Raw genomic sequence first — 25,945 nt, 5'->3', positions numbered from 1 at the left:
AAAAAGGTGAGAAAGATAAAAACATGTCCAGCATGTCCACTCTATAAACATTTTAAACTAGAAAGAGGTGAGAAGATTAAGGATTTGTCTTCCTGCAAAAAGGAAGGCTGAGACAGGAGGGGAAAAAATCTCAAAGTGAATCCACCTTGATTGCTTGACATCCTACTCGACAGACATCTCAGTCCGGCCTTTGTGACAAGCTGTTATTTTGTTTGTCTGAGCAGTACCATTGTATGTGACAAGACGGTGCTTGAAAGAAAAAAAAAAAGACTTTCTTTACAACCAGGTTCTTGTGTAGCAGTAACAGTAATAGTGAGGTGGTCGCTAGAAATGTCGCAGTTTATATTGTAATGTTTTATTGACAATGAAACAAAGAAACAATGAAGCCAATCATTAGGCACAGCTTTAAGGCCTTATACATAGAGACAGATTTTCAAATATTATGCTGTTTTTAACATTTTACAAGATAATTCCAAATATAAGACTTGTTTCTTTTTAAACAACACACAGCCCACTTATTATCAAGGTTGTCAGATGCATTATAAAAAAAGAAACTGCTAAACGAATGTTTACACATAAAGCATTCCTCAGAATACATGATCTTACTGTAACAAAACCTGAATACAGAAATATAACCAACAGTGTTTTCTTAGCTCTGATAAATGGACTGAACTTATATACCGCTTTTCCAGTCATACAGACCTCTCAAAGCACTTTGCACTAGAGCCACATTCACCGAATCGCACTCACACATTCATACATCAACACGCCTTGCCCAAGGACACATCGACATAGGGCAGGAGGAAGCTGGAATCGTACCCACAACCTTCTGATTGCAAGACAGCTACCCTTCCTACTTCCTACTGTTCCTTCGTTTTTTGTTCACTGACACTGTTAACCCCTCAATCATACACTAAACACCTGTATTAAACAAATGGCCTGTTAATGAGCCATTTAATTGATGTAGACATGTCAGATTTAATTCAATTCAATTCAGTTTTACTGAGATGGAGCTTTTTTGCAAAGATGAAAAGGGAAGATTTTAGTCTCTAGATGTGCAGGGTTGGCAAAGAAACAATAAAAGACTTGCAGTTGTATTTGCAGCTAAAGGTTGTTGTGCAAAGTATTGACAAGTATTGTCACTTTTTTGATTATTTGCAAAAAATGAAATAAACACACTATCTTTTTTTTTTACTTGACAAAAACATAAATTTTATGTTGGTCTATCACTTTAAAATCCCACTAAAATACATCGAAGTTTGTGGTTGGAACCTGATAAAACATGATTATAGTTTTTAGAAGTATGAACACACTTTGCAAAGCCTACCTGTTTGAGCTGCTATTTATAAAATCTAAATGAAAACTACAAGTGCTTGCAAGTAAGTGCTGGACATCCCAATTGCAAGTCATTGCACCATTAGTTGAAGTTAGGCCAGGGAAGTGAGAAGAGGACAAAACAAAATCCTTAACAACTTTAGAGACTGTATCACAAACATGAAGATGCACACTGTCCATCACTTTCAGAAAAACACATACTCAGAGATGTTCCCTAAAAGGCTTTAAGAACAACTACTGATACAGGGAAAGATTGTCTACTTTTCAGCCAGCCAACAAGTCAATGGCCTATTTTTGGTGCCAGTTTTGATAAATCTGTGAGTAGTTTATTACTGACATACCAGATTTGCTAAAAAATGGCACAGCAAGTGCAAGTGCTAACCCTAACCCAACCAGAAAATTAATAATGCCAAGAAGTTATTCACTCAGCTGCCCTGTCATTGTCAGTGTCTCTGCTGTGGATGCTCTCATTCTATAAATAGCATCTGTAAGAACTGACCGCTGTAAGGCTTTCCCAGCTGCTCGTCTCTAACCTAAACAGTGCCTTAAAACAAGCAGTTAGTGATGGAACCAACCAGCTGTCTGCTTGTGGAACTCGTGAGTGCAGACAGACACAGGCACATATGAACCACGCAAAAGGATGTAGACAAATGCTGCACATGCACACACCCAAACTGTGGATGGACAAGCAGATGTTTTTACATGATGCGCACACACCTTCATGCTGGCAGTAGTTAGAACAGTTTAGGAACCTTTAACAAGTCCTGAGGGAGGCATTGTGTTTAGTTAGACTGACAGGTTGTGTTTAGCTAAAAAACTCCAGGAATAAATAAACTTTAATAGATGAGACTGAGTCAGAGTAAGGTTGGTGTAATTACAGATGCACATGGTGTTGGTGAGTAATGCTGTAATGGGGGATTTATACAAGGTGCAGCAAATAAGGGGAGAGGAATCAACACACCAGAGATAATGTAAATGTTTTCTCTTTATCTTTATGAATTTATCTTTGTGATGATTACAGAGGCAACAATGCACGTGGGTATGCTAAAGCTGAAAATTGTCTGTAAAATTATAGCTACTAAGCTATTTACATGTTTGGGATGATTGTTTTGCACTAGGCTTTTGGTTAAAGCATCTAAATGAGATGACCAGGAGGGCTGCTCTTTGCTTTTAATAACCACAAAGGTTTATGAAAGATCAAGAAAAGTACCTAAGTTATAGAAACCACAAATTCTGATTGATGCATCACTGTTCAAAACACGTTTTTTTTTTTTTTTGCAATGCATTTGTCATTCTAACAATAGACCACCTCTAAAGACTGCATCACTGCAGATGCTACCTTAATCTGCTTATGAATATACCTAAACCATTTCAACCCCACTTGTGAACAAGACCAAATAACACATTACTCCTGATGAGGCATGAAACCAACCATTTTCTGGCTCAGTACCTGTCTTCTGTCTGCTGGTTTCACACTTTGTCTTAAGAGTCTGTCTCTCCTTGATAAAGCCAGCAGGAACACATTATCCATTTAAAAGCTGCAGAGAAATCCTTAACTCTTAGATCTGGAGAGCCTCCACCCTGTGTCCACATTTGGAGCACTAAAATCTCTCAGCAAATTTTGAAGTCTGCCAGGGTTTCTCTAGTTGTGTGGACAGAGCTTCCATATGCAGCCATGTTAGTAATTAAGCCAAACTGTATGCAGTTTAGGAAAGTGAATTAAAGGACCAGCATTATAGTATAAGAACAATAACAAACATTTCTTTATGGGAGAAGCTCTTGTGAAAAAACTGAAAAACAAAAGAATTGTTAACTAAAGTCCAAATTATTGTGAGGACCAAAAGTTCCTGACATGAAAACAGTGTGACTTCTTCCAGATCTGCTCAGTGTCCAGTATAAACAGATTGTGTGGCAGCATGTTTCTGTGTGTGTGGGTATCCTCTCCCTATACTCAACATGTCACTCTGAGAGAAACAAGAGCTTGTGTTTGTGTGGTGGTTATTGATGAGCAGTTTAGCACCCTCTGAACCACCTTCTGCTGGTATCAGGTTCTGCAGAAGAAGCTGTGGGGGTTTAATGGGTAAATTGCCTCTAGGTTGTTTAGCAGCTTCCCTTTTTTGCTAGGTGAACACACATCAATATAACTGACAATTACAGTCCCCTGCAAAGTATTCAAACTTCTTCACATTTTGTCATATTACAATTAGAGTCTTCAAATGTTAAACCAAGACAAATTAGCAAATAATTGTGAAGAAGGAAAATTATGCATAGTCATCCCCACCAAAACAATAATTTTGTAGAACGACATTTAGCTGCTATTACATCTCCAAGTCTTTCAAGGTTAATCTTTATCAGACCCTTTATCTTTGCAAAATATCTCAAGCTCAATCAGATTGGATATAGAGGATTAGTGAACATCAATTTTCAGGTATTGCCACAGATTTACAATTAGATTTCACCAGCAGTTTAGGTAGATGGCCATGTCTTTGTAGTGTTACGGTTTGTGAGATATAGGACCCCAGAAAGCAGACCAGAAGGCAGCATGACGGTAACTGCAAAAGATTTAATAACAAAAAAACTCACTCACTACAGGAGGCAGGAACAAAACAAACGGGCAGGCAAGACAGGCATGGCATGATCAAAAAAACAAAACTTGGTTTGCGAACAAGACATGAGCATGAGAACAAGACATGAGCATGAGAACAAGACATGAGCATGAGAAATGTTTCCGCCACGACTAACTGAACAGGTGTGAATATATGGAGTGTAAACCAGGTGAAGCAAGACAGATTAACTAGGTGCAGGTGAACCAAATAAAGTTAATTAACAGAGAACACAACGTGACAGGAGCAAAACATGGCTTGAACAGAACGCAAATCCAAGGAAACAAACTAATAGAACTATAACTAGAAAAATATGAAACAAAAGCATAAACAGGAAAATAATAAACAGAAGCATGATTCAAGTCTTGAGTAGTGAAAAACATAAGGAAAAAACCCAAAACCAAAAATAAACAACCCCAAATCATAACATGTAGGTTTGCAGTTGATTCCATACTAACAATTCAAGTTTCAAATGATGGATTATACACAACCCTGTTAGTTTTTCAAAGCTTGGGATATAATTTTAGAACATTTACCCGTCTCCAAAAATGTATCCTGAACCTGTGTGTACATTAGACTTTATTATGTTGTTAGTTCACCAATGAGAACTCACAACTGGAGGTATCAGAGTAAAGGAATTGCAAACAATTCATAAAGTTTTCAGATTTAAATTTTTTTTAAATGCACAGATCCTTTTTCTTTCACAATTTTCATAATGAACAACTATTTTGTTGTTCTTTCACATACAATCTCACCAAAATGAATTGAAGAAGTAGGTTATTTTTGTAAAATTAGGGTACAATAAGATAAACAAGAGTACAATAAGTAATGGATTTAATGTATTGATTGATTTCCTGTTGTATGTTTGGTGGGAATGACAAAATCCTATTTGCCAGTAATGAACAGTGTTGTCAATTCTTAATAAGGTGCTCTGAGTTTAACTTTATTTTTGTAAGGATTGTTCACCCAAGGGATACCCATATGGTGCAGATGTGCATCATACGTGTAAGTGTGTGTCCCTGTGGAAATTTCCCAGCAGACGTAGTGAAATTATGATGGGAGTGAAAAAGACCCTGGATAATTATTTTCTCCACAGGGAGATTAGACAACACAGCAGTGGCCTTAATTCAGTGGTTTTAAATAAACTCTTTTGCAAAAACGCTGCAATAAAGAAAGCCAAGGTCAACTGCTTGTTCAAATATCCAGAGTCACAACTTAACACCTGGGCAAACAGACACTCCTTAATGTCAATATGATGAGACAGAAGTCACCCTGAGCTCTCAGGTGTCATGAGATAAGAAAAGACAAAGGCAGGAAGAGAGACAGTGAGAGAGAGAAACGAGAGATGAAACTGGAGCAAAGGAGAGGACAGATCAGAGATCACAGTGACAGCAGCTCCCACGTGTGCAGAGCTGCCTGCTAGCCCTGCCACTACAGCTTCATGTGCACTGTTTCAGTTTCTCATTTGAATGAGAAAAAATATATTATAATCAATTTTTGTCCTCAGCAAAATACTATATATTTTTCTGTCTCAAGTGAACCCTGTTGAAGTTTGTCTTTCGTGATTGAAGAAACCCTTTTAAACACTTCAGTGTGTGTTACACTGAAGTGACCTGTCTCTGGACATTTGTCTGTATGTCTTTTTCATCTTTGTTAAACTGCAGTCTTAAAATAACCTAATAAAATTACAGATTGTTTGTCTTAGGTTGGGGCTGGACAGTGGCACAGTTGGTAGCAAGGCCTTTCTGCAAGATAGTCCTGGGTTCAAATCCCAGCCTAGGGTATTTTGGCATAAAGTTAGCATGTTCTCCCCATGCATATGTGGATTCTCTCCGAGTACTCTAGCTTCATCCCACAGGTTACTTTGTTTTTTCTAATTTGCACATAGGTATGAACGGGTGTGTGTATGGTTGTTTGTCCTGTGTGTGTCTCTTTATTGCCCTGAGAGATGACTGGATGGTCTTAGTTTTAACTGCACACGACAGATGCTTTGTTGCAAAAAGCAATGTTAAAATTTAGACGATCAGACAAAACTGAAATCATCTTCTCAGGGGCTGGAGGGTTCAGACATTTAATATTCAGTATTTTTTTTCCTTTTGTATCCAGAATTCATTTAAGGAAGGTTAGAGGTATTTATTATCATGACATCAGTAAAAGAAACATTCTGTGTCACAGGGAGTTTTTCCTCTCCACTGTCGCTACATGCATGCTCGGTATGAGGGATTGCTGGAAAGTCAACGCCAGTGACTGTCCACTGTCTCTACATGCTCATCCAGGAGGAGGGAATGCTGCAAGTCACTGACATGATGTAATCTGCTGGGTTTCCTTAGTTAGAAAATTGTTTTTAACCAATTTGAATAAATAACTGAATCTGATTGTACTGTTCAATAGTTAGGATTAATTGGAATGCATGAACCTGACTTGAAATATGTATGATTCGACTGAATTGACTTAGCCCACTTTAAACTTACCCACCTTTCACACAATGCAACAGGAAACAAGACTCGTCAATTATTTTTACCTGTGCCTTCCTCCCTCCCTGTTGGTTGGAGTAAGGGGGAGTCAGGTTTAGCCTAAACCGGCTCAGTTATGGTTGAGGTGCAAACACACCCTCCATTTTTGCTACTTGTGCGATCCCTTTTCTTTTTCAATGGTTATAATCAGTCTGACAGAGAGAGGTATCCCAATCCTTGTGGTTTTTAGTATAACAATGGCCACCAGAGAAAAATGAAGTTCATGTAAATTGTACTTCCTTACTATCAGGATACCCAAATTAAATAACACTAAAATGCCTTGAGTACATTTAAATTGTAGCAACAAGAGATAATCTAAGGCTTAAAGCAGGACATGACTTTTAATTTAAAGTGTTTCTTCTTAAACATAAAGCTTAGGACAAAATGTTCCTCATTAATAAAGCATAAAGTTGGGGTTAAATCAGTTAAAGTGCTAACCAAAAGATCCACAGCTCTCAAACCTTCATATGTTTTTTCACATTATGACCAGAAATTTCAGTTGATTTTATTAGAATTTTGATCCACAAGACAAAGATAAAATAGTGAACAACTGTGAGGCAGGAGGAAAATTATGTACACCTTTGTATTGAACCCCATTTACTCTGATACCCCCCAAAACAAATCCAGCAACCAACAATCTTGAGAAGTCACCTAATTAGCCAATTATGTGTAACATAATCTTAGTATAAATCCAGTTGTTTTAGATAGGAGACCCATTGTAACTCTGGACAAGCTGAGAGATCCACAGTTCAAGTGGGACAATTTATCAACAAGACAAATATTTGTCATACGTTCACAAATCTAGCTTTTATGAAAAAGTGGCAAAAAGAAAGCCATAAAAAGTCCCATTTAAAGTTGGGCACATGCCTTTTTTGTGCATATAATCTCTGTATGTGGTAAAAACTAACTGTACATTACCCTGAACACCCATCATCGTGATCAAACATGGCACTGGCAGCATCATCAAGGATACTTTTGTTGCAGTTTATTTTACTATTTCTCCTTGCCAGCTTGTGAATTGCAAAGGAAAGATTTGATTAGATCTGCTGGTTTCCTTAGATAAACAACTTACCAAACATCCTAAATCTTGTTTGGACCTGTTTTCTAATGGGAATTAAATTTCCTAATTACTAAAGTCAACAGGAACATGAGTATTCTGATATATAAATGACCTGGACCTGTCTGCGTTTTGGTAAAGTGTTGACTTTTGGTGTGAATTGGCTCTATATCAATAAACTGAATTGTATCAAATAAACAACTGAACTCAATTATATTGTTTGTAACATTAACAGCATGAAGTGATGAAGCTCAAACCCACCTGAGTTGTCTGTCCTTGCAGACCGCCACCATGACTAGCAGGTTTCCCAAGACACTCATCAGCATGACCAGAGACAGGAAGCAGATGAGAGCTATCCACTTTGGCATGCTGTCACTGTAAAAACAACAAAAAGAACATTACTTTACATATAGAAAGTGACAATACTATTCATTAAACACTGGAAATAAAATGGTTGTCATTTGGCTTTACTTGGGGAAGTAAAGTCATATTAATACAGAAAAAAGGTAGAAAAAGGTGAAAGTGCATGTGTGATTTGCAAACGTGTAATGTGAGGAACATGTTTATTCAAGCAAAATCTGCTGTTCCGCTCTTACTGATTACTTCCACCTACATAAGTACTCAAATAGTTTAATATCACAGAGAGTAATAGGTTTCACATTTGCAGTTGATTAGTAATAAATGAAGAGGGAAGCAGCTGTTGCAGTATGGGTTGCTTCAGCAGCTGCGTCTGAGCAGAAGAAGAAATCAGAGACACCTGCAGGAAAGTCCACCCAGGGTGGTTTGGCAATCTAAACTCTTATCTGTGACATTTGATCAAATATTTCATAAAAAACAAAATGTGCAAAAAAGCTTGGTAGAAAGAACTACAGCAAATGTCTGAATGCCATAGTTAAATGTTTATTAATTCATTTATTTAAATAATTAATGAGGGGCATATATTTTGAATTAGTTTAACTCTCCACTCAAGAAATAAAAAAATATAATTGTTCAGTGTCTCCATATGTGTTTGTAAAGAAACCAATTTCTGTCCTTTTTTGCTAAACACTTTTAAAGTACATAAGATTCCCTTTGTCTTATGATGGATTATACTTTTTGACATAGAAAGATTTGCTCCAAAGACAGCCAGCGTCAGCATCCTGTGTTTATAAAGTCTTGCTTTTGTCTAATGCAGGAAGTCTGGAATTGTCTATTTAAACTATCTCTTTATCTTCAAGGAAAATATGTTGCCTTGAAGAAAAATAGGAATAGAAAAACATTTTGTCTCTCCAAAATTGGAATACAGATAGAAAATTAATGGTATATTTTATTAGCACACACAGTAGATCTTGATGTCAGTTTGGCTGTTTAGCAAGCCAAAATGTGGACTAAACATATGCCCACTGTCCTAGGTATCTCTGCTTTATTTTCAATGTAGTACGCTAAATACATTCCCAGTGATAAAATGAGTTAAAAATAAGCAGCACAACCCTAATCAATATTATTTAATTCACCACTCAACCACAACTCCATCAGATTCTATATTTTGATGCAATGAAAAATGATACAACTTGATTAGATATGATGAGATATAATGGACTAGGATAAAATACGAATAATGTTTTGGGATTGAATAAGAATAAATAAATAATAATTAATATTGTTATGATACTAAAGGAGCTACATCCATTAACATTTACTTTTCCTTCCCATAGAAAGGACTCCTGGATCAGTGCTCCTTTGCTCTCTTTGTGTCTCTGCTCTGTTCTTTCTCTCAAACCCCCAGTCGGTCGTGGCAGATGGCCGCTCACACTGAGCCTGGTTCTGCTGGAGGTTTCTTCCTGTTAAAAGGGAGTTTTTCCTCTCCACTGTCGCTACATGCATGCTCAGTATGAGGGATTGCTGCAAAGTCAACGCCAGTGACTGTCCACTGTCTCTACATACTCATCCAGGAGGAGTGAATGCTGCAAGTCACTGACTGGATGCAATCTGCTGGGTTTCCTTAGATAGAAAAACTTTTTATCCAATTTGAATAAATAACTGAATCTAACTGCACTGTTCAATGGTTAGGATTAATTGGAATGTATGAACCTGACTGTTGTGAAGTGCCTTGAGACAACATGTGTTGTGAATTGGCGCTATATAAATAAAACTGAATTGAATTGAATATTGACTCATGATGCCAAAACCAGTTTTATCCAGTAATATTTATGGCAGTAAATACTTTAGCCGTGCAGAATGTTCAAAAATAAAAACAATATGCTCACATGCCATAAAAGAAGGCTTTTCTTGGGAACTATAAATTGATTTCCATGTTCAGGGTGCATTTAACTACACTGGACAGATCTGGTCCCATTCTCTCCCCAACCAGTAGAGGCTGCCACTGAGGAAATTACATCACTCCATTGCAGGAATGTCAAATGTGACTTTCATCTTTTATCTCAACAGATCAGATTTTACTGATGTAAACATTTAAGGACAAATGCACCTAGATTTCTGCTTAGCCTGATGTTGCTAGTGAAATGTGAAGAGGTCACTAGATGATTTTCAATGTTTATATAATCACATACAAATCCAATTTGAAAGGGTTTCAGTAATCCACTGAAAGGTTTCTTTTATTTTATTTTCTCAATTAATGGGAGCGTCCTGCACAATATATTGTAAATTAAGTGGAAATAAACTTAATTCTTTTAATTGCAAAAGATGTTGTTAAAAATCAAAGTTAATCTATGATAAAGGGCAGACTTCTCAAACAGGTATGTGTTGCAGATTATCTAACCTTGTAGAGATTGACTGTCTCTCTTGGGGAAAGTTATAACAACAATGAAGGTTAGATGGAGGCTACAGTGAGGACTTTTGTCTTGATTGTTTGTTGTAGGAAATATTAAGTCCTTCAGCCTAAGCATAAGTAACTGAGTAATAACCAAAAAAAAACTCTATCACCTTTGAAAATCCTAAAACTGTGAGAATTAGATCTAGTAAAGGTTTGGTGGACACTGGTGATCAGATTCTGCTGATTTTGGGCATACAGGGATGTTTGTTTTTCTTGAGGATTTGGCAGGTGGGGGGATATCTTTTCTCATAGAAGTGTCAGAATCCAAAATCTACTGATACAGTCAAGTTTGGTAATGACACAAAGATTTTCAACAACAATAATGCTGTTATTTTCACATAAAACAGTTTTAAGACCAAGCAAAAAGACCACCTCTTTGCTTAATGTCCAGTAAAAATGGAAAATGATTGTTTTCCTTTTGACCCTGGCTTGTAACGTTTAGGAGGGCCCGGAATGAGATTCTTATTCATGATTCATCAAAAGGAAATATATTTGTAAAAGAAAAGCGCAGATGTTGCATTTTTAACTCTATGGGTATAACCTTGGCCTGGCTTCAACAAAATATCTGAAGGTGCAGTTAAGTATGTGGCATGAGTCAAAGCTCACCGAGTGAGCGGTGTGGAGTAAGAAGTCTCTTTAAATGCCTTGTGCAATCATCTTTTTTAACATTGGCAATGCATTAAAGAAATTCTCCTTAGGGTTGCGCTCTTTAGCACCGAAAGACTTGACAGTAAATAAAAAATGGAAATATCAGTAATGACAAAAAGTACTGCACATGTCAATGGCATTAAATGACAGAAGGCAGAATGTCTCTATAAATATGAGTATTTTATGTCTTTATATTGCAAGCCCACAGAAAAAAGCCTGAGTTGATGAGCAATGTGTTTGTGGCATTTATGTCGTGTCAATGTCAACTGTGATATGGTAATTCAGCTCCCAGTTGTATACATAAGTCATGCCTTGTCCCTGTCTACCAAATTATTTGACTCTCAGCATCTAAACTTCAAAGCTGAAGTGATCACATGCAAATGAGGCATGTTCTTTGATCAGTGTTTCCAACACACTAATCAGATAAAATTGGAGCACTGACAGCATCTCAACAAATGTATTATTACTATAAAAGCAAGACACAGGCTCAATAAAGCCATTAACATTCTTTGATCCTAAATTTGCGCGATACAAAGCCTGACATTTTTTCTAAAGGAGACTCTGATAAGCATGTCATTGTAGCAGCATCCACCTTTTAACATGGCAGGACTGATGATGTGAAGCATATACAAGTGTTCTTTCCATGCAAAGGTCTGTCGGGTTTGGCAACAAGTCGATCTGATCCAGAAGCTGCAGCGGACGTGTGTGCGGGGGTGGGGGTGGATGTGGGGGGCTTAGACTGATCATTATTTAGCCGGACAACTTAAAGCTCTACATGGTTTACACATTTGCTCCCTACATTTTAAGCAAAGACTGAACCCAGCTGTCCACAGCAGAAGACTTTTTTTCATATTACTAGTTACTACTAATACTCTAAGCATCATATTAAAAAAGCTGCATGTATTTTTCTAATTCTCAGGCACAGGTTGAGCTGTCCTGAATAAAGGTTTCTCTTTTGTTGCATTTGTGGCAAAATTGTAGCTGCGAATACAAAGACCACTAAATACAATGATTCAGGGTGTGAGAGACTGAGAGATTTAGATGCATCATAGTTAATATTTGTTTATTTTTTTTATTTTTTTTTTTAAACAAAGGCCCTATTTAAAGGCAGGGAAATACTTGAGTTACACCCAAGGGTCATTATGTCAATTGCTGCTTTGAATTTAAGGATGACAAGTGGGACTTGTTGATAGTTTGAGGCACAGTAATCATGTTAATTACCATAACACTGTCCCAAGAGAATGATCTATCCTTGGACGAGTTTATTTGTAAAGTTAAAAACCTGTCAAATGAATCTTACATTTTGACAAGGGACATTATGGCAACATCTCACTATTCAGTGTTTATGCACAGAATTACATTCATTTCTAGACTCAATTTTCAACAATTTGTCTGCAGTAAAAAAAAAAAAAAAGAGAACAAAATATTCATCTTGATGAACTGCCTGTCTGTGTGTAGGGTTAACAAATCACGAAGCACAATACTGAAACTGCCTTCCAATTTTCAAAACGTGGTATAGCGCCATTTCACTGCTTATTTCAAAATCTGTAACTTTTGCCAACAAGAAGTTTGAGTATGGCACAATAAATGCTAACTATTAAATGTTTGGCATTTTGACCCGACCCAGTTTAGGGACAACATGTGAAATCAAATATGAACTCAATCTGAAAAACAGAAATCCTGTTGCAAAATATCTCTGTTTGTATGGACTGGGCCTAAAAGAGGGAAACTAATGGAAGATAATGCCTTAACCAGGGAAACATAGAGACCATGCCTATCTCCAGCAGTCAACGGGCGATGGGCAGGGCGCACACTGGTCGGTTCCCAGGTCTCCATCAGTCTCTGTTAATTCATAACATTTAAAAATGCTATTTTCCAAATTATACTTTAGTATATTTATACAAATATACAGTTTAGTTTAAATTTAGTTTAAAACTGCATGCACAAACTCAAATTTGGGACATGTGGCAACCCACATGCAGATTAACACTAAACACTCCTAAGTAAAAGGAAAAATAGAGTTCTGACAATAAGCAAAACCCAGTGAGATTAAATATTTTATAAAACTCATAAGTCACTTGAGATTTTTTTTTTTTTACTTAAACAACATAATTAGTGTTCCTATTTAACTTCAGTACCAGTTCTGAAAAAAAAAAAACATATGTAAGTGAAAAGTAAAGTATATTTGAAAAACCATTGTCCTCAGTTAAATTTTTTGGTAACAGCGATTGTGATTTTGGCTATTGCAGAACTGACTTTAATACAGCTACAACAAAATAAGCAAGTAGGGTTGTTTTTCTCTTTCTCCTCCTGTTTCCCATCTTTACAGTGCAAGATGAGTTTCTAACTGAAACAAAAACTCTTTATAAAAGTGTCACAGAAATTTACAGCCTTTCTCTGTGAGCATGGCCACACGTAAACACACACAAGCACAGTGAATAGTAATTCTGTAGCCCTTGTACACACCTGACCTTTTGACCTGCAGCTAAGCTGTAATTGTGTTGGGTCAATCATCATATTGAGTCTTAATCAGGCCCACAGTCACACGATGAAGTTATAGCTCCACTGAACAAAAATGTATGTTTTTTAAATATATTTAAAGGCCTTTTTGGCATTATATCTTCAAGTTTTGAGCTGTTCAAAAAAGTTGAATAATCTTTTACAAAACTGATATGAAAGCTAGTTTCTTTAAGGCCCTTGTTAAATATTTGAAAAACCTCCTTACTTTGCTGACTTCACCGACTCAGAATACACTTTCACAGAAAATCATCTCTGGAGACTTGTTCCATTACCAGGTAACGGTATGAAATGAGCTATTAAGTTGACACTGATTGGACCCAAAGAGCAGCAACTTTAATGAGTGACACCCAGCCTTTTCGGGCCAAGTCCTGTCATGGTTCTGGTTGTTCTGAAGTAACCTTTCTGTGAGGCAGAATGAAAAATTACATGTCTGACAGAATTACAAGTGATCCAGCATTCTGACTCATCAAAGGTGAGCTGATTGCGGAAGCTGTCAGTCCCTGCTTATTCCCACCTCTATATAACTGTCACTGTTGCAGGCAGTATTTGAGAAAATGTTCCAACCTTTAATGAATGCATCTGGTCCACAGAGCCTGAGTTAAAACAGAGTACCTTTCTCACTTTCTTTTTTCTCTGCTTTTACATGGGACCTTAATGTGAAACATCCTGCGCTGATACATGATTTAAATGCCTTACTTAACTTCGCTTTAAACATTCATCTGAGGACACAACAGCTTCAAGAAATATTCTAAGGGTCATCTAAGAATAACACCTATAAAAGGGAAGTGGTGTTCACATTATCTATAATGGATAATATCTGAAACTGAGGACAAAAGCAGGGAAACTACTTTGTTGCTTAGTTATAAATTGTACTTATATTGTAAAGTACTTTTTGTGGTTCTAAATGTGTAGCATAAACAAATCTAACCTCTTGATTTTTGAAAGCTTTTAATACAGTGGATATAGACTTGTTAGGAATTAGAAAAAAGTGCAAACTACCTCATTTTCTTCCAATTGAGAGCAGAAATGTATTTAGTCATTGTTTTCTATCTGGGCTCCCTGTTGTATTCTAAAGATTTTCAGTGTTTGAAGTCATACAAATCAACTAGAATTGCTGGATGTCACAATTTAATATTTTTAAATCAGATGTTTCTCACCAACTTTAGCCTTAAAATCTAATTTAGCTGCCATGCATTAAAATTCAATGAAAGCAGCAGAATTTTACTTTGCTACTTTGCTACTACTGGTTTGTAACTTAGTAGTAGTATAGTGTTGTTCATCCATTGGTTAAATAAGATCCTTTATTATCTGAATGCTTAAAATACAAAGTAATATGCTATTAGTCAAAACCTTGATCATTGGCTAATTCCACTAGTTCACCAAATCCACAATGTCAAATTTAATAATTGGTCCACATCAATATTTTTAGTTGACAAACAATTTTATCAATTAAAAAGAACTAACATGCATTATGTAAAGGTTTGCGCTATTTGTACCTAAATAACTGCTTATAGAAATGTTTAATTGATTAACGCAGTGCCTGGGTGAATTAATTTGCAGACTTTGTGCAGCAAACTAAATTCAATTTTCTTCATTCCATTTTTTATTTATTTAACTGTGTTAATAATGTTAATATCTAAATATCCCAAATTTACAAACCTCATATGCATACAATTTTTAAATACAAGTCATTTGTAAGTTACATGGAAATATTACAGTCTCCATCAAACATTTTATTTAAGGGTTTAGTCCAATTATATTTGCCATTCTGAACAATATTTATAAATGCATAAAGAAATATTGAGTTCAATTAATTTTTTTCACCATGCTTGTGACATTTTACATACATATAATTATATTTATATATATATATATTTACATATATATATATATATATATTGATATGAAGTGCAAATGTTTGTTTAATTTTATTTTTTGTTTCCAATAAATGCAGAGGTTTTCTGCTTTTATAAGGGGGCATTTCATTGCTTAGAATATATTTAATTAATCACTTATTTATAATATCAAATTATTTGATAGTTTAATGATAACAAAACTGTTGTTGACAGCATTTTCAAGTAGGGTGCAAAGTCACTGTGAAAATCTTTTCAATGCTTCAATGGAATGCACTCTAATTGCTGCATTGTTTTCCTTGTTCTTCTATGATTCTGTTTTCATACCTCCTGATGAAATTTCTGCTTCAAATTATTTCAAAGCTGTCTGGATGCTTTACCATCCTTCTGTTTTGCTGAAGTTTTATGTCGGTCAGCAACACTTTTTCTTTAAATTAAGATACTATTGTTTTCGTGCCCTGACCGTGCTCCGAATGTTCTCTGCCGTCCCCTCCAGAACTTGCCACCACAAATTAATTCTGCTCTGTTGATTAAGAGAATGTGAATGAGAACTGATTCACACCACACATAGTTTATATTTCCTGAAATGCCATTTAACCTTTATGTGATTTTTATAGCTTGTTAATAGATATCTCTTGTGAAAATGCCAAAATGATGGTCTGTTGAGGTTTTATCCTAAAAGCAGTTTTGTTTTTTTGTTAACTTCTTTAGCGATTAATAGAATAGGACATTTTCATCTCATTGAAGCTGGGAGCAGCGTTTTGCTTATTTCCTGTTCAGTACATACAGCAAAAACAACTCTTCCTCTAAAAGGACTAAAAAACACACTTCAGTTGGTTATCAGGTTGTTTTTATTATTTAAATAAACTACTTTCTTTACTTATTGAAAATTTTCACCTTGTGTATTTGGTCTTGTCCTTTCTGCAAAATCAGATTTTTCTTCACTGTTTCCTCTTTCAAGGATGCCCATTCCCAACAAATCATGTGTGTAAAAATATATTAACAGTAAAGCCCTCAATTTTTACAGTAAAATTGAACATAAAAAATGATTCTGAATGCCCCAGTGTGATTTCCTAATTGCAAACAACAGCTGGCATTCTCTCTCAGCAGGCAAGGACAAACGCACCATTGTGCAGACAGGCACCAAAGGCCATGGGTATTGTTCAAACCGGTATCAAATAATGTTTATTGTCAACAGAAACAGGGAAAATGTGTCAGCATGGCAGACAGGGGCACAACAGCCTCCTGCTGCCTGAAACCACAACGGAAGGAAAGCTGAGGCCAAAAAGGAGAAATAATTATGTTTGTGAACTTCGAAATAAAACTGAATTATGGATGCAGGTGATTAACTCGACAAAGGATCTCCTTTGTCAAAAAAATAAAACCATCAAAGCAATTTTTTTTTTTTTTTTATGTAAACATTCTCAGTATGTATTCTCATTCTAAAATCTAGCAATGCTTGGAAAGAAGCTCTGATTTTTATACAGTTTTAGAGTCATTGAATTTGACATGCAGTAACATACAGAAGAGATTGAAAAGCTATCAGATGCAAATAGATTACAAATAGAATAGTAATATCCTTTATTGTCCCTTGGTGGGTACATTCAAGTGTACCAGTGGCAAAGTGAGAGGAAAAGGGAACCATGCAGATTCACACAAAGGTAAATAATATATAACCAAAAATAAAAAAAAAGGACTCTACAGTGTGTGCAAATTCACAATAAATTCACAACACAAGAAAATAATACAACTGTATATATTTTTTCCAGTGCTCCATTAGCTCTGTTTTTTTATTGTTTGTTTGTGTTTGGTTTTAGGTCTAGCTATTTCATGTTTATGAGTTATTCCCCTGTTGTCAGAGTCTGTGGTTTAGGACCAAAGTTCAGGCAGGATCTTGAAAGCAGAATGATGGTTTGAAGGAGTTTAATAAAATCAAATAAAAAAAAAACTTGGCATGAGGAAAACAGGGCATGGATCTTGGATGGAAAAACAGCAAGAAAGACAGTGAAAAACAGGCATGGAAAACGGGCAACCATTCATGTTAAATGGTGAGAAACCATTTAACATGAATGAAGCTGAACAGAAATACAAAAAAACTACAAGACATAGGGGAAAGACAAACATAGATCAAACAGGAAATAACTCTAAATAAATAACTAATATGAAAATAATAAGGAAATGAACTGAAGAAGGCAAGACCTAAAGAACATAACAAAATACTCACACAAACGAAATCAAAACCCAAACACCTCCAGATCGTGACACCTGTGTTTGCTTGTTAAGATTTTTTATGACAGTTTCGTCAGCCAGTTTGCTTTGGCCTCTCTGTCCTGCTTTCATTACAGTTGATATTTATTCTGGTAACTAACGCACCTGAGAAGCATTTAAATAATGATATAATAATAATGTTTAATTCTTGTTGGATTCTCCGTGGTGCTCCTACGGTCTTCACTCTGTGTTTGCCTTATTCCTATTTGCATTTAGGTCCACCACAAACATCACATAAGCTAATCAGGGGTGGTTGAACATGATACATGAATATGGAAAAAAACTACACTGAAAATCAGGATCAGTGATCATTAATCAGCAGTGCCACAAGCTGATCGCCTCCATGCCACACCGCATTGATGCAGTAATTCATGCAAAAAGAGGGCCAGCCAAGTATTGAGTGCATAGAAATAAATATCATTTTCAGAAGTCTGACATTTCTGTTTAAAATATCCTTTTTATTGATCTTATGTCCTATTGTAATTTTCTATAACACTGAATTTTGAATTTTCCTTATCTGTAAGCCATAATCATCAAAAGTACATGAACTAAAGGCTTGAAATGTTTCATTCTATGTGTGATAAATCTATATAATATAGGTGTTATAATCTTCGTGGGATTTTGTGTGTAAGCCATCTGTCTGATCAACATACAGGCACAGATCTCTGCCACCATCACTAACTCTCTTCGCCCATTCCCACACTCACATGAACCCGATTGCCTGAAGTCATACATCTTTATTGTTGTAAATAAATATTTAAACTGCTTCTTGATTCCTGTCTGATTCTGCATTCGGGTCAAAAAACTCCCTAGCAATGTGGCAATAGGGGGTTTAACTTTCTGAAATAAGTGACAAAAACTATTAAACTTTTTCCCAATGTTATTTTACACATACAGGCTTTCAGCACCTAAGGGGAATTGGACATACTGGGTTATAAAAGCCTAAGAGTTAAGGTAAAGGTCAAGATGCTCTACAGGGAACACACTTGGAAACATGTTTACAGTTAACAATGCTAACCACACTTAACTGTAAATATCTTGTGATACAGCACACTCTAGATTTTAATGTGTGCAGAATGTTTGTGAGCTGTAATCGATCCTTTCGGTTGAGTAATGCAAACAGAGACAGCTTTGTAACCTGCTCCTGTTTTTAAGAAAGTGATTTTCCTATAAACATTTTATGAAGAAGAAATGTAGCTTTTTTCCTAGCTAATTACCCCCAGGAATCCCAGGGCCGAGTACAAAAAGGCTAAGAGGGAAAAAAAAAAAAGAGAGAGATTACAGAACAAATATCAGACTTAAAGATCACACGTAAAAACAACTGATGCCAAATTTAAAAACAGTGCATTTATAAAATCTATATATTTGTAACATGCTGAAAGGAATGCTGACTTAAAAGCACCTTTTTTCTTTAAATGATGAGGCTTATAGAAGATGGATTTTTGTATTATTGCATTCTGTCTGTAAAAGTTAAGTCTGAACTTCAAATGTGTCTCATGTTTTACAAAGTTTGCTGTCAAAATGTTATATAGCCACACTGAAGAAAATGGCATTAGACTATTTCCAGGAAGTTACATGCAAATGCATAATTTTCATCAAGAAAAGCACAGATCAAGCAGTTTGAAAAAAAAAATTATCTTGCAACATAATCAGGAAAATAGAAAAAAACGCTTAATTCTGAAAGATTGAAAAAGAGGCAAACAGCACCTGCATCAGATGAACTGGAGCTGTAAAGTCTACAAAAGTGGTGCAATCATAATCAACCAAATGCAACCCATCAGCCACATAGAGTCACATAGTCATGCACACATGATATCTGCCTATCAAAGTAATTTTGATATACTGTTGTATGCCACTCAAACTTTAGCAGATACAAAACAGGACCTGCAGAAAGAGTACAGCACGTGTATGCATTTGGTTTATTAACTACATTTCTGGGCACTCTTCCATGACAGCAAGCCGCAAATGTAAATTCTGGCTCGCAGATGGAGACAGCAGCAATCGCTGATAAAAGTGGACTGTTGACAGACATATTCAACATCAGACTGTTTATCAGTGCCCTTTCTTTCATGCATTTTCATGTGAAATATGATTTATTTTTTTTATTTTATTTTTTTTAAACCAGTTCTGTATTAGTCAAATTGCAGCTCTCTCATTCAGTTATGGTTAAACGCAGATTTTGCAAAGCTGGCCCTCATACATCAAAGTCACATCTCAGGTGATTGGACTGAGTTTTAATCAACTGTCAGAACCGTGACGAGAGCTCTTGTTCCTTAAACATTGAGATGGATATGCCACTTTCAGCTGATTGGCCCCAAGGCATCTGCTAAAATTCACCAGAACGCTCAGTCAGGTTCTTCCCAGGTCTAAATCTGAAGCCGAATCAAATTAAACTGCAGAAAACCATAGCAACAGCAGGGGTGCCTGTGACTTTACATCCACAGCCTGATTATAAACTGCTCATTAACTTCCTACACAACATGTTTTGTCATCTGCTGAGATAGTCATGCAATGTTTTATATTGCTACATTTAAGAAAATAAATGACATGAAAAAACACAAAAGATTTGAGAGAAATCAAGAAATCAAGAAAAATCTATAAATGTTGAGGATAAACCAGCAATTTTAAGTAAGGACAGAAACGATCAGTAATCAATTTACTCACAGGTTCAGTTTAATGTGAGCTAACATTCATTAAGGTCCTACCCTCACACTGCAATGACAGGTCTTTTATTGTGAGACTTCAATTATATTTAATTATTATATTATTATAGTCAGTTATATGATTCATTACAATTATGGTGATAATTATGATTGAGCTGAGTGGATCTTGAGACTACAGGCTTTTCTGTATCTATTCTCACATAACATGAGTACTAGTCCTCATGTTCTGTCACTTTAAATGCAAGGAGAGCTCTAATTAATAATATTCCTTAACATATTTGTTAAATCTCAAGTTGAGACTTTCATAACTGTTAAAATTGGAAACATATTAAATAAAAAATGTAAAGACTAACTTCTGAGGGTGTTCTGAGCCAAACCATCCATAACGTTTGAGTAAGTTCACACCTGTACTCTGTAATATATGATCAGACTGATCAGACTGCCCAGGGCAGACGTCAGAGAGAGCCAGGTTAACTTAACAGCATCTCAGTGATTTTCCGGGGAGGGAAAATAGTTTTGACCCCTCTCTCTCTGTGCTTTCTTAATTCTTTTAATGAAAAGCCTTTGAAATCTGTTTATTTATTTGATGACAATGAAACAAATTATTTTCTGCATCTGCTTGTTTTGACTACAATGAATAGCCTAACTTTACTCAGTCATCCCATACTTTTTCTTTCTAGGACACAGATCTTAACTAAGGCCCAGTAGGAAGAGTAGTCGTCTTGCAATCAGAAGGTTGTGGGTCAGATTCCAGCTTCCTCGTGCCATATGTCGATGTGCCCCTGGGCAAGGCACTTAACCTCAAGTTGCCTACCAATCTACGTATCGGTGTATGAATGTGTGAGCGTTAGTGAGTGCGATTGGGTGAATGTGGCTCTAGTGTAAAGCGCTTTGAGTGGTCTGCATGACTGGAAAAGTGCTATATAAGTTCAGTCCATTTACCATGATACCGTGTATCTAGCACAATTCATACACAAGGCAATCCAAAGAGAGAAAGTAAAGAGAGAAAGAAAATAAAGCATAAGCATAAAAAAAATGTTAAAATACACATTTCAATCCTGTAAGAATCACGATGAAAAGAAACATAGATGGCAATTAGAGAAGTTTATTTACAAATATTTCTTTGGCGCTTGGACCCCGGAGGAAGGTACGAACACTGAGAATGACGTGAGCTTGAATAAACAACTTATGAATAGAATTAGAGATGTCTTCTCCCTGAGATCCGACTGGTGGTGGAGTGGAGGCCTAAGGAGGTAGGGAAATCGGGAGGAGCTAGGAAATGCGGACTCGATGCTGATTGACTGGAGCAGAAACGCATGGTGGAGTCATTGGACGGAGCAGAGGAGGGGGTGAGTCTTCCAGATTGAATTTTTGTCAAAACTCCATTAGTGTAGGTGCATGTTTTGTGAAAAATGTCTGTATAGGTGACTGCATGGGAGTGAACGTAACCCCACTGACATTTTGCATTTTTCCAATAACAATTACAGCATTTTTGGTTCATACCTATTCAAGGACACAACATTTAAAATGTTTTTGTAATGGGCACCAGCACTTAAAAAAGCCGTTGCTCGCAAATAAAACTACAAAAAAACAAATGAAAGTCATGGTAATGCTGCTCATTATGCTTTTCCTATGTAACACCATTTACCTTTATAATGTCAACATGGCGCAGTTCTGGAGTCACTGACTTCAGCTCGTATTTACACAAGACCCTAATCATTTTTTGCCCCAGATCAGATATTTTGATATAAAAGAGAAAAGTGAAAAATTTATGAAAAGGGGCATTAAGATGAAAAATCTGAAGCCAGTTTACTAAAAAGAGATAAACTAAACATCCAACCATACACATACCTCTTTAGAAAAAGAGGTATAATGGAAATAAAATATAATCATATTATATAATAATACAATATATATTATATATATATATTTAATCATATCTTGACAGTATTTTATATTTAATTGTTTTATTAAAAAAGAAAAGTCATCTACTTTCCTTGGTTTGTTTAAACAGATTATTCCACAGATTAAAACAGAAATACAAATATCTAATCCAATCAGATTATAAATACTATAAATAGTAAAACTGACTTTACCAAACTTTATAATGTAAGATGCTAAACACAACTCAATATTTCAACTCCATATTAATGTTGTTTTTATTTTAAATAGCAGTGAAATTCAGTTTAACCCAAGACCTGTGTACCATTGACTTCTGTCTTGCATGCATGCTGTGATGTCACCTCCTAATAATGAACGATCAGCACAAAAAGGCACCATGAGGGTCCTCTATAGTTACAATAAAATAAGGATTTATTATCTGACACATTTAACTACAAATCAGAGGTATTGTTAACATATTAAGTTAGATATGACTGGTTTGATTTTGAATGGATATTGTAGAAAAACAATTATCCTGTAATGTTTATTAACCAGTAAAAACATGTTAATAGTTTTGTTTAGTTTAAATGTCTTTCCACTGAAATTGACCAAGAAATCATCAAGAATTTCTTAACACTGGGAAAACTCAGTTGTGTATCAATAAATGATCTTTTGACACCATTTCAAAGCTGTGAATTTACAAATAAACAGCAGTTAAGGGAATTTTCATTTTCCAGTCTGGTCTCATACTGGCAGCTTTGCATTTTATGTGTGGAGTGCTAACAGAACAAAAGCAGCCGAGCCCATTTCAGAGCAGTAAAACTCATCAAATGGTTGCCTGAACATAATGCAGGGATGACCTTCTCCTTTATAATAGGACAAAAAGTGACCAAAAACAAACTAGTGAAAGCTTAAAAAGACTTAAACTGTGGACACTGCTGAATAAAATCCCAGAGTAAGGATTAACCTTTGATGACCATTTTCACCCAGGCTTTGTGAGCCTGTTGATTTTAAAATTTGTGCTAGCACACAGCAGAGAGCTCTGTTTCAGAGCGAGATTTAGGTTGGTGTCAGTCAGTCCCAAAATGCTCACAGAGCGCTTTTCCTAAAAACAATCCAGGTGTAGTTTTGTCGATCGTCACACACAAAAAGCAAAGCTATTTTTACCTTGAAGTATGCATATGTAAACAATAACAAAGCAGTTTTAAGCCAATGGTAGACGTTTCTTAAAGCAAAAATAACTTTTGTTTTTTACAAAATACAAATCTGGTGAAGTAGCTACTGCTGCAACATGCATCCAAAAAATCTGTCCTTATAAAAGCTGAGAGCTATTCAGATGTTGAAGGCTCTGAACATTGTGGAGTCATGTGATTGGCACGCCTCCTTGAAGCCGCATGGCAGACTGGGGTAACACCTGAGGAGTGGTGGGCCAGGCTGTGTGCCGAAACTTTAAGAACACTGACCAAAGCCCTCCCGGGTTTAGGACGAATAGATGTGTTCCTTCATACACAACATTTCTTAATGTTTTAAAATCACCAGATATGTTTTATTATGTTTAATGTATATATGGTTTTTGTTTTCCTAATGTGGTGCCCCTTTGGTGATAATAAAGATGATGATGATGAAAGAGGGTGCTCCAACTTCTGTTGGAATGTTTACTCCATGGTGCTGGAGAGGATGTGTCAATTGATTGTTGAACCCTGAATGCAAGCTGTCCACTTCTCTGGGTGTGGAACAGTGGACCAGAAGGATATCATCACAGATCTGCTGTGATGATAACTCATTGCAATTTGGCTGCCCAGTACACAGGTTTTTTTGGGTCCAAAAAAGGCTTAAAACCGTGTCCCTGAAGTGTTTTGTATTGGAAATGTAAAATAACTGAAAAGAGGACTTTGGACCACTGAGCAACAGTCCAGTCCTTCTTTCCCTTCGCCTAGGTACAGTAAGATGCTTCCAATGTCTGGTTCAGAAGTGGCTTAACACAAGGAACTTGACATAGCACAGGTCCTGCAGACATCTGCGTGTGATGGTTCTTGAAGCAGTGACTCCAGCCACAGTAAACCGTCAATTCAGGGCTGCAGTGATTCCTGAAACTTTTCTATTTTTTTTTTTATACCTCACATTGTTTTTCTGGGCAATTTTAAGTCACAACCTTTTGTGTGCAGTAATGTGGCCAGTGGGAGATAGTTTTTCTGAGGCAGTGGTTCTTACTGGTTCCTATGATGTGATGGCATGATAAAATGTGGGATACTAAAACAGGGATCACGGAGTTAAGAAGCTTAGTCCTGTTTCTAAGACTCACTGACTAATTCATGGAGTGATTCAAACTTGAATTAGTGACAGAACACTGCGAGGCATGAGGCAGCCGTTAGAGTTAATAGGGAAAAAGACGAATTGCGAGTCATTTTGGCCTAATTGTCTTAATAACAATTTCCCAGCAGGCACAAAGCATTCTTCTGACAGCTTCCCACACACACGCACATACATCCCAAAGTCTAGAAAACAGGCTTCAGACCACTCAGTGTGAGCTAAGTTACATCCAATATCTTTACATCAGTTACTGTGGACGGATCAATTTTCCTGTAATTATCAGTCATTCCTTGGCTTCTTCTTGATGCTGGCATTGGTCTTTTAATACAACCATCGAATTATGAAAATTAGTTGCACCTGGGGCCAGATTTACGGTTTGATACTGAGCTGGTGTTAACACATTTAATCTGTGACACCACCATCCTTTTCCTAGAGGACATGCTTTAATTACCTAATACCTTCTATTCAAAAAGAAATTATGGAGATGGCCTTTGAAAAAAGAAATAGCCAACACCTGACTACTTGTCTTCATTTTTCTTATGACAAAAAAGTTCTCATTCTCAGATTCTATCTGAGCAGATGCCATAAGTGATTAACTAGCTTATATCAGCCTGTATACTGCTATAATTACCCTACAATGAGAAGAAACACAAAAATGCTGTGCAAAATAATATTTATTTAATAACACTGAGATGTGCTTCTAAAAAATATAAATTTACTGAAGCTACTTCAGCCAGTTTTTGTTAATAACAAAATGCAACACCCATCTTATTAAAACAAGCTCCTACTTTTTATCAATCATATGCTCGAAAATAGGTTAAACCAAGCAACAATATTTTCAACCAATCAAAGTTTGAAAAGTTCAGATATTCAAACACAGTATTATATACACATTGGTTAAGTTGTAAAATGGTGGGTTTAAGAAAGCCCCTCCTCCAGACAGGAAAAACGAGGTGCTGATGGTCACAGCCAAAGGCCTTTCTCGGTTGCCTGGCAACATGTTTTGACCAAGTGTAAATGATGGTCAGCAACACACCTACACCTTCTCATACTGAAAACCTGATGATTAAAGTCACACACCAATCACAGATCCGCAGAAAGTGTAGACACAGATCATTTTGGGTAATGTCGATTGCAATTTTTAATTTCGATAGCAAAAACAATACAACAGATATGCAAGGTATGATATTAAGCAAGCCTGAAAATGTCTTCTTTGTAGGTTTTATGCTAAAATTGTCAAAGCCTTAAGTAGACCAGTATGCTCAATAGATTGTAATGCACAGGTGTTCTGTCCCAGGTGTTCACCACCTTCCTCTTGCGATAGATTTGAAGCTTCACACAACCCTAAAGAGGACTCGTTCAGAAAAAAGAGGAATGCATTGATGGATCAATAAAAGAAAAAAAAACATCAACTGTTCCTTCTCTTTTCTTACTAGGGAGGCACTGCCTTGCAAAAGTATTCATATTCCCCTCTGTGACACA

At 36.2% G+C, this 25,945-nt stretch overlaps 1 protein-coding gene across 4 annotated transcripts in view; it reads right to left on the bottom strand.

Moving 5' to 3' along the window:
- Nucleotides 1-25,945, bottom strand: part of htr4 (5-hydroxytryptamine receptor 4) — a 206,455-nt gene that overhangs the window by 78,668 nt on the left and 101,842 nt on the right. For all 4 annotated transcript variants that reach the window (XR_007036322.1, XR_007036323.1, XM_047353630.1 and 1 more), the window contains exon 3: nucleotides 7,770-7,883. Coding sequence is in view for 2 of the 4 variants with exons in the window: in XM_047353630.1 (XP_047209586.1) it covers nucleotides 7,770-7,883 (114 nt within the window). In the remaining 2 variants the exon portion in view is untranslated. The remainder of the gene's footprint in view (nucleotides 1-7,769; nucleotides 7,884-25,945) is intronic.

This window comes from Girardinichthys multiradiatus, chromosome 23, assembly GCF_021462225.1.
Source record: "Girardinichthys multiradiatus isolate DD_20200921_A chromosome 23, DD_fGirMul_XY1, whole genome shotgun sequence".
Classification (NCBI taxonomy): Eukaryota; Metazoa; Chordata; class Actinopteri; order Cyprinodontiformes; family Goodeidae; genus Girardinichthys; species Girardinichthys multiradiatus.
The sequence above is the reverse complement of the archived record's forward strand: the minus strand, read 5'-3'. Positions and strand labels throughout refer to the sequence as shown.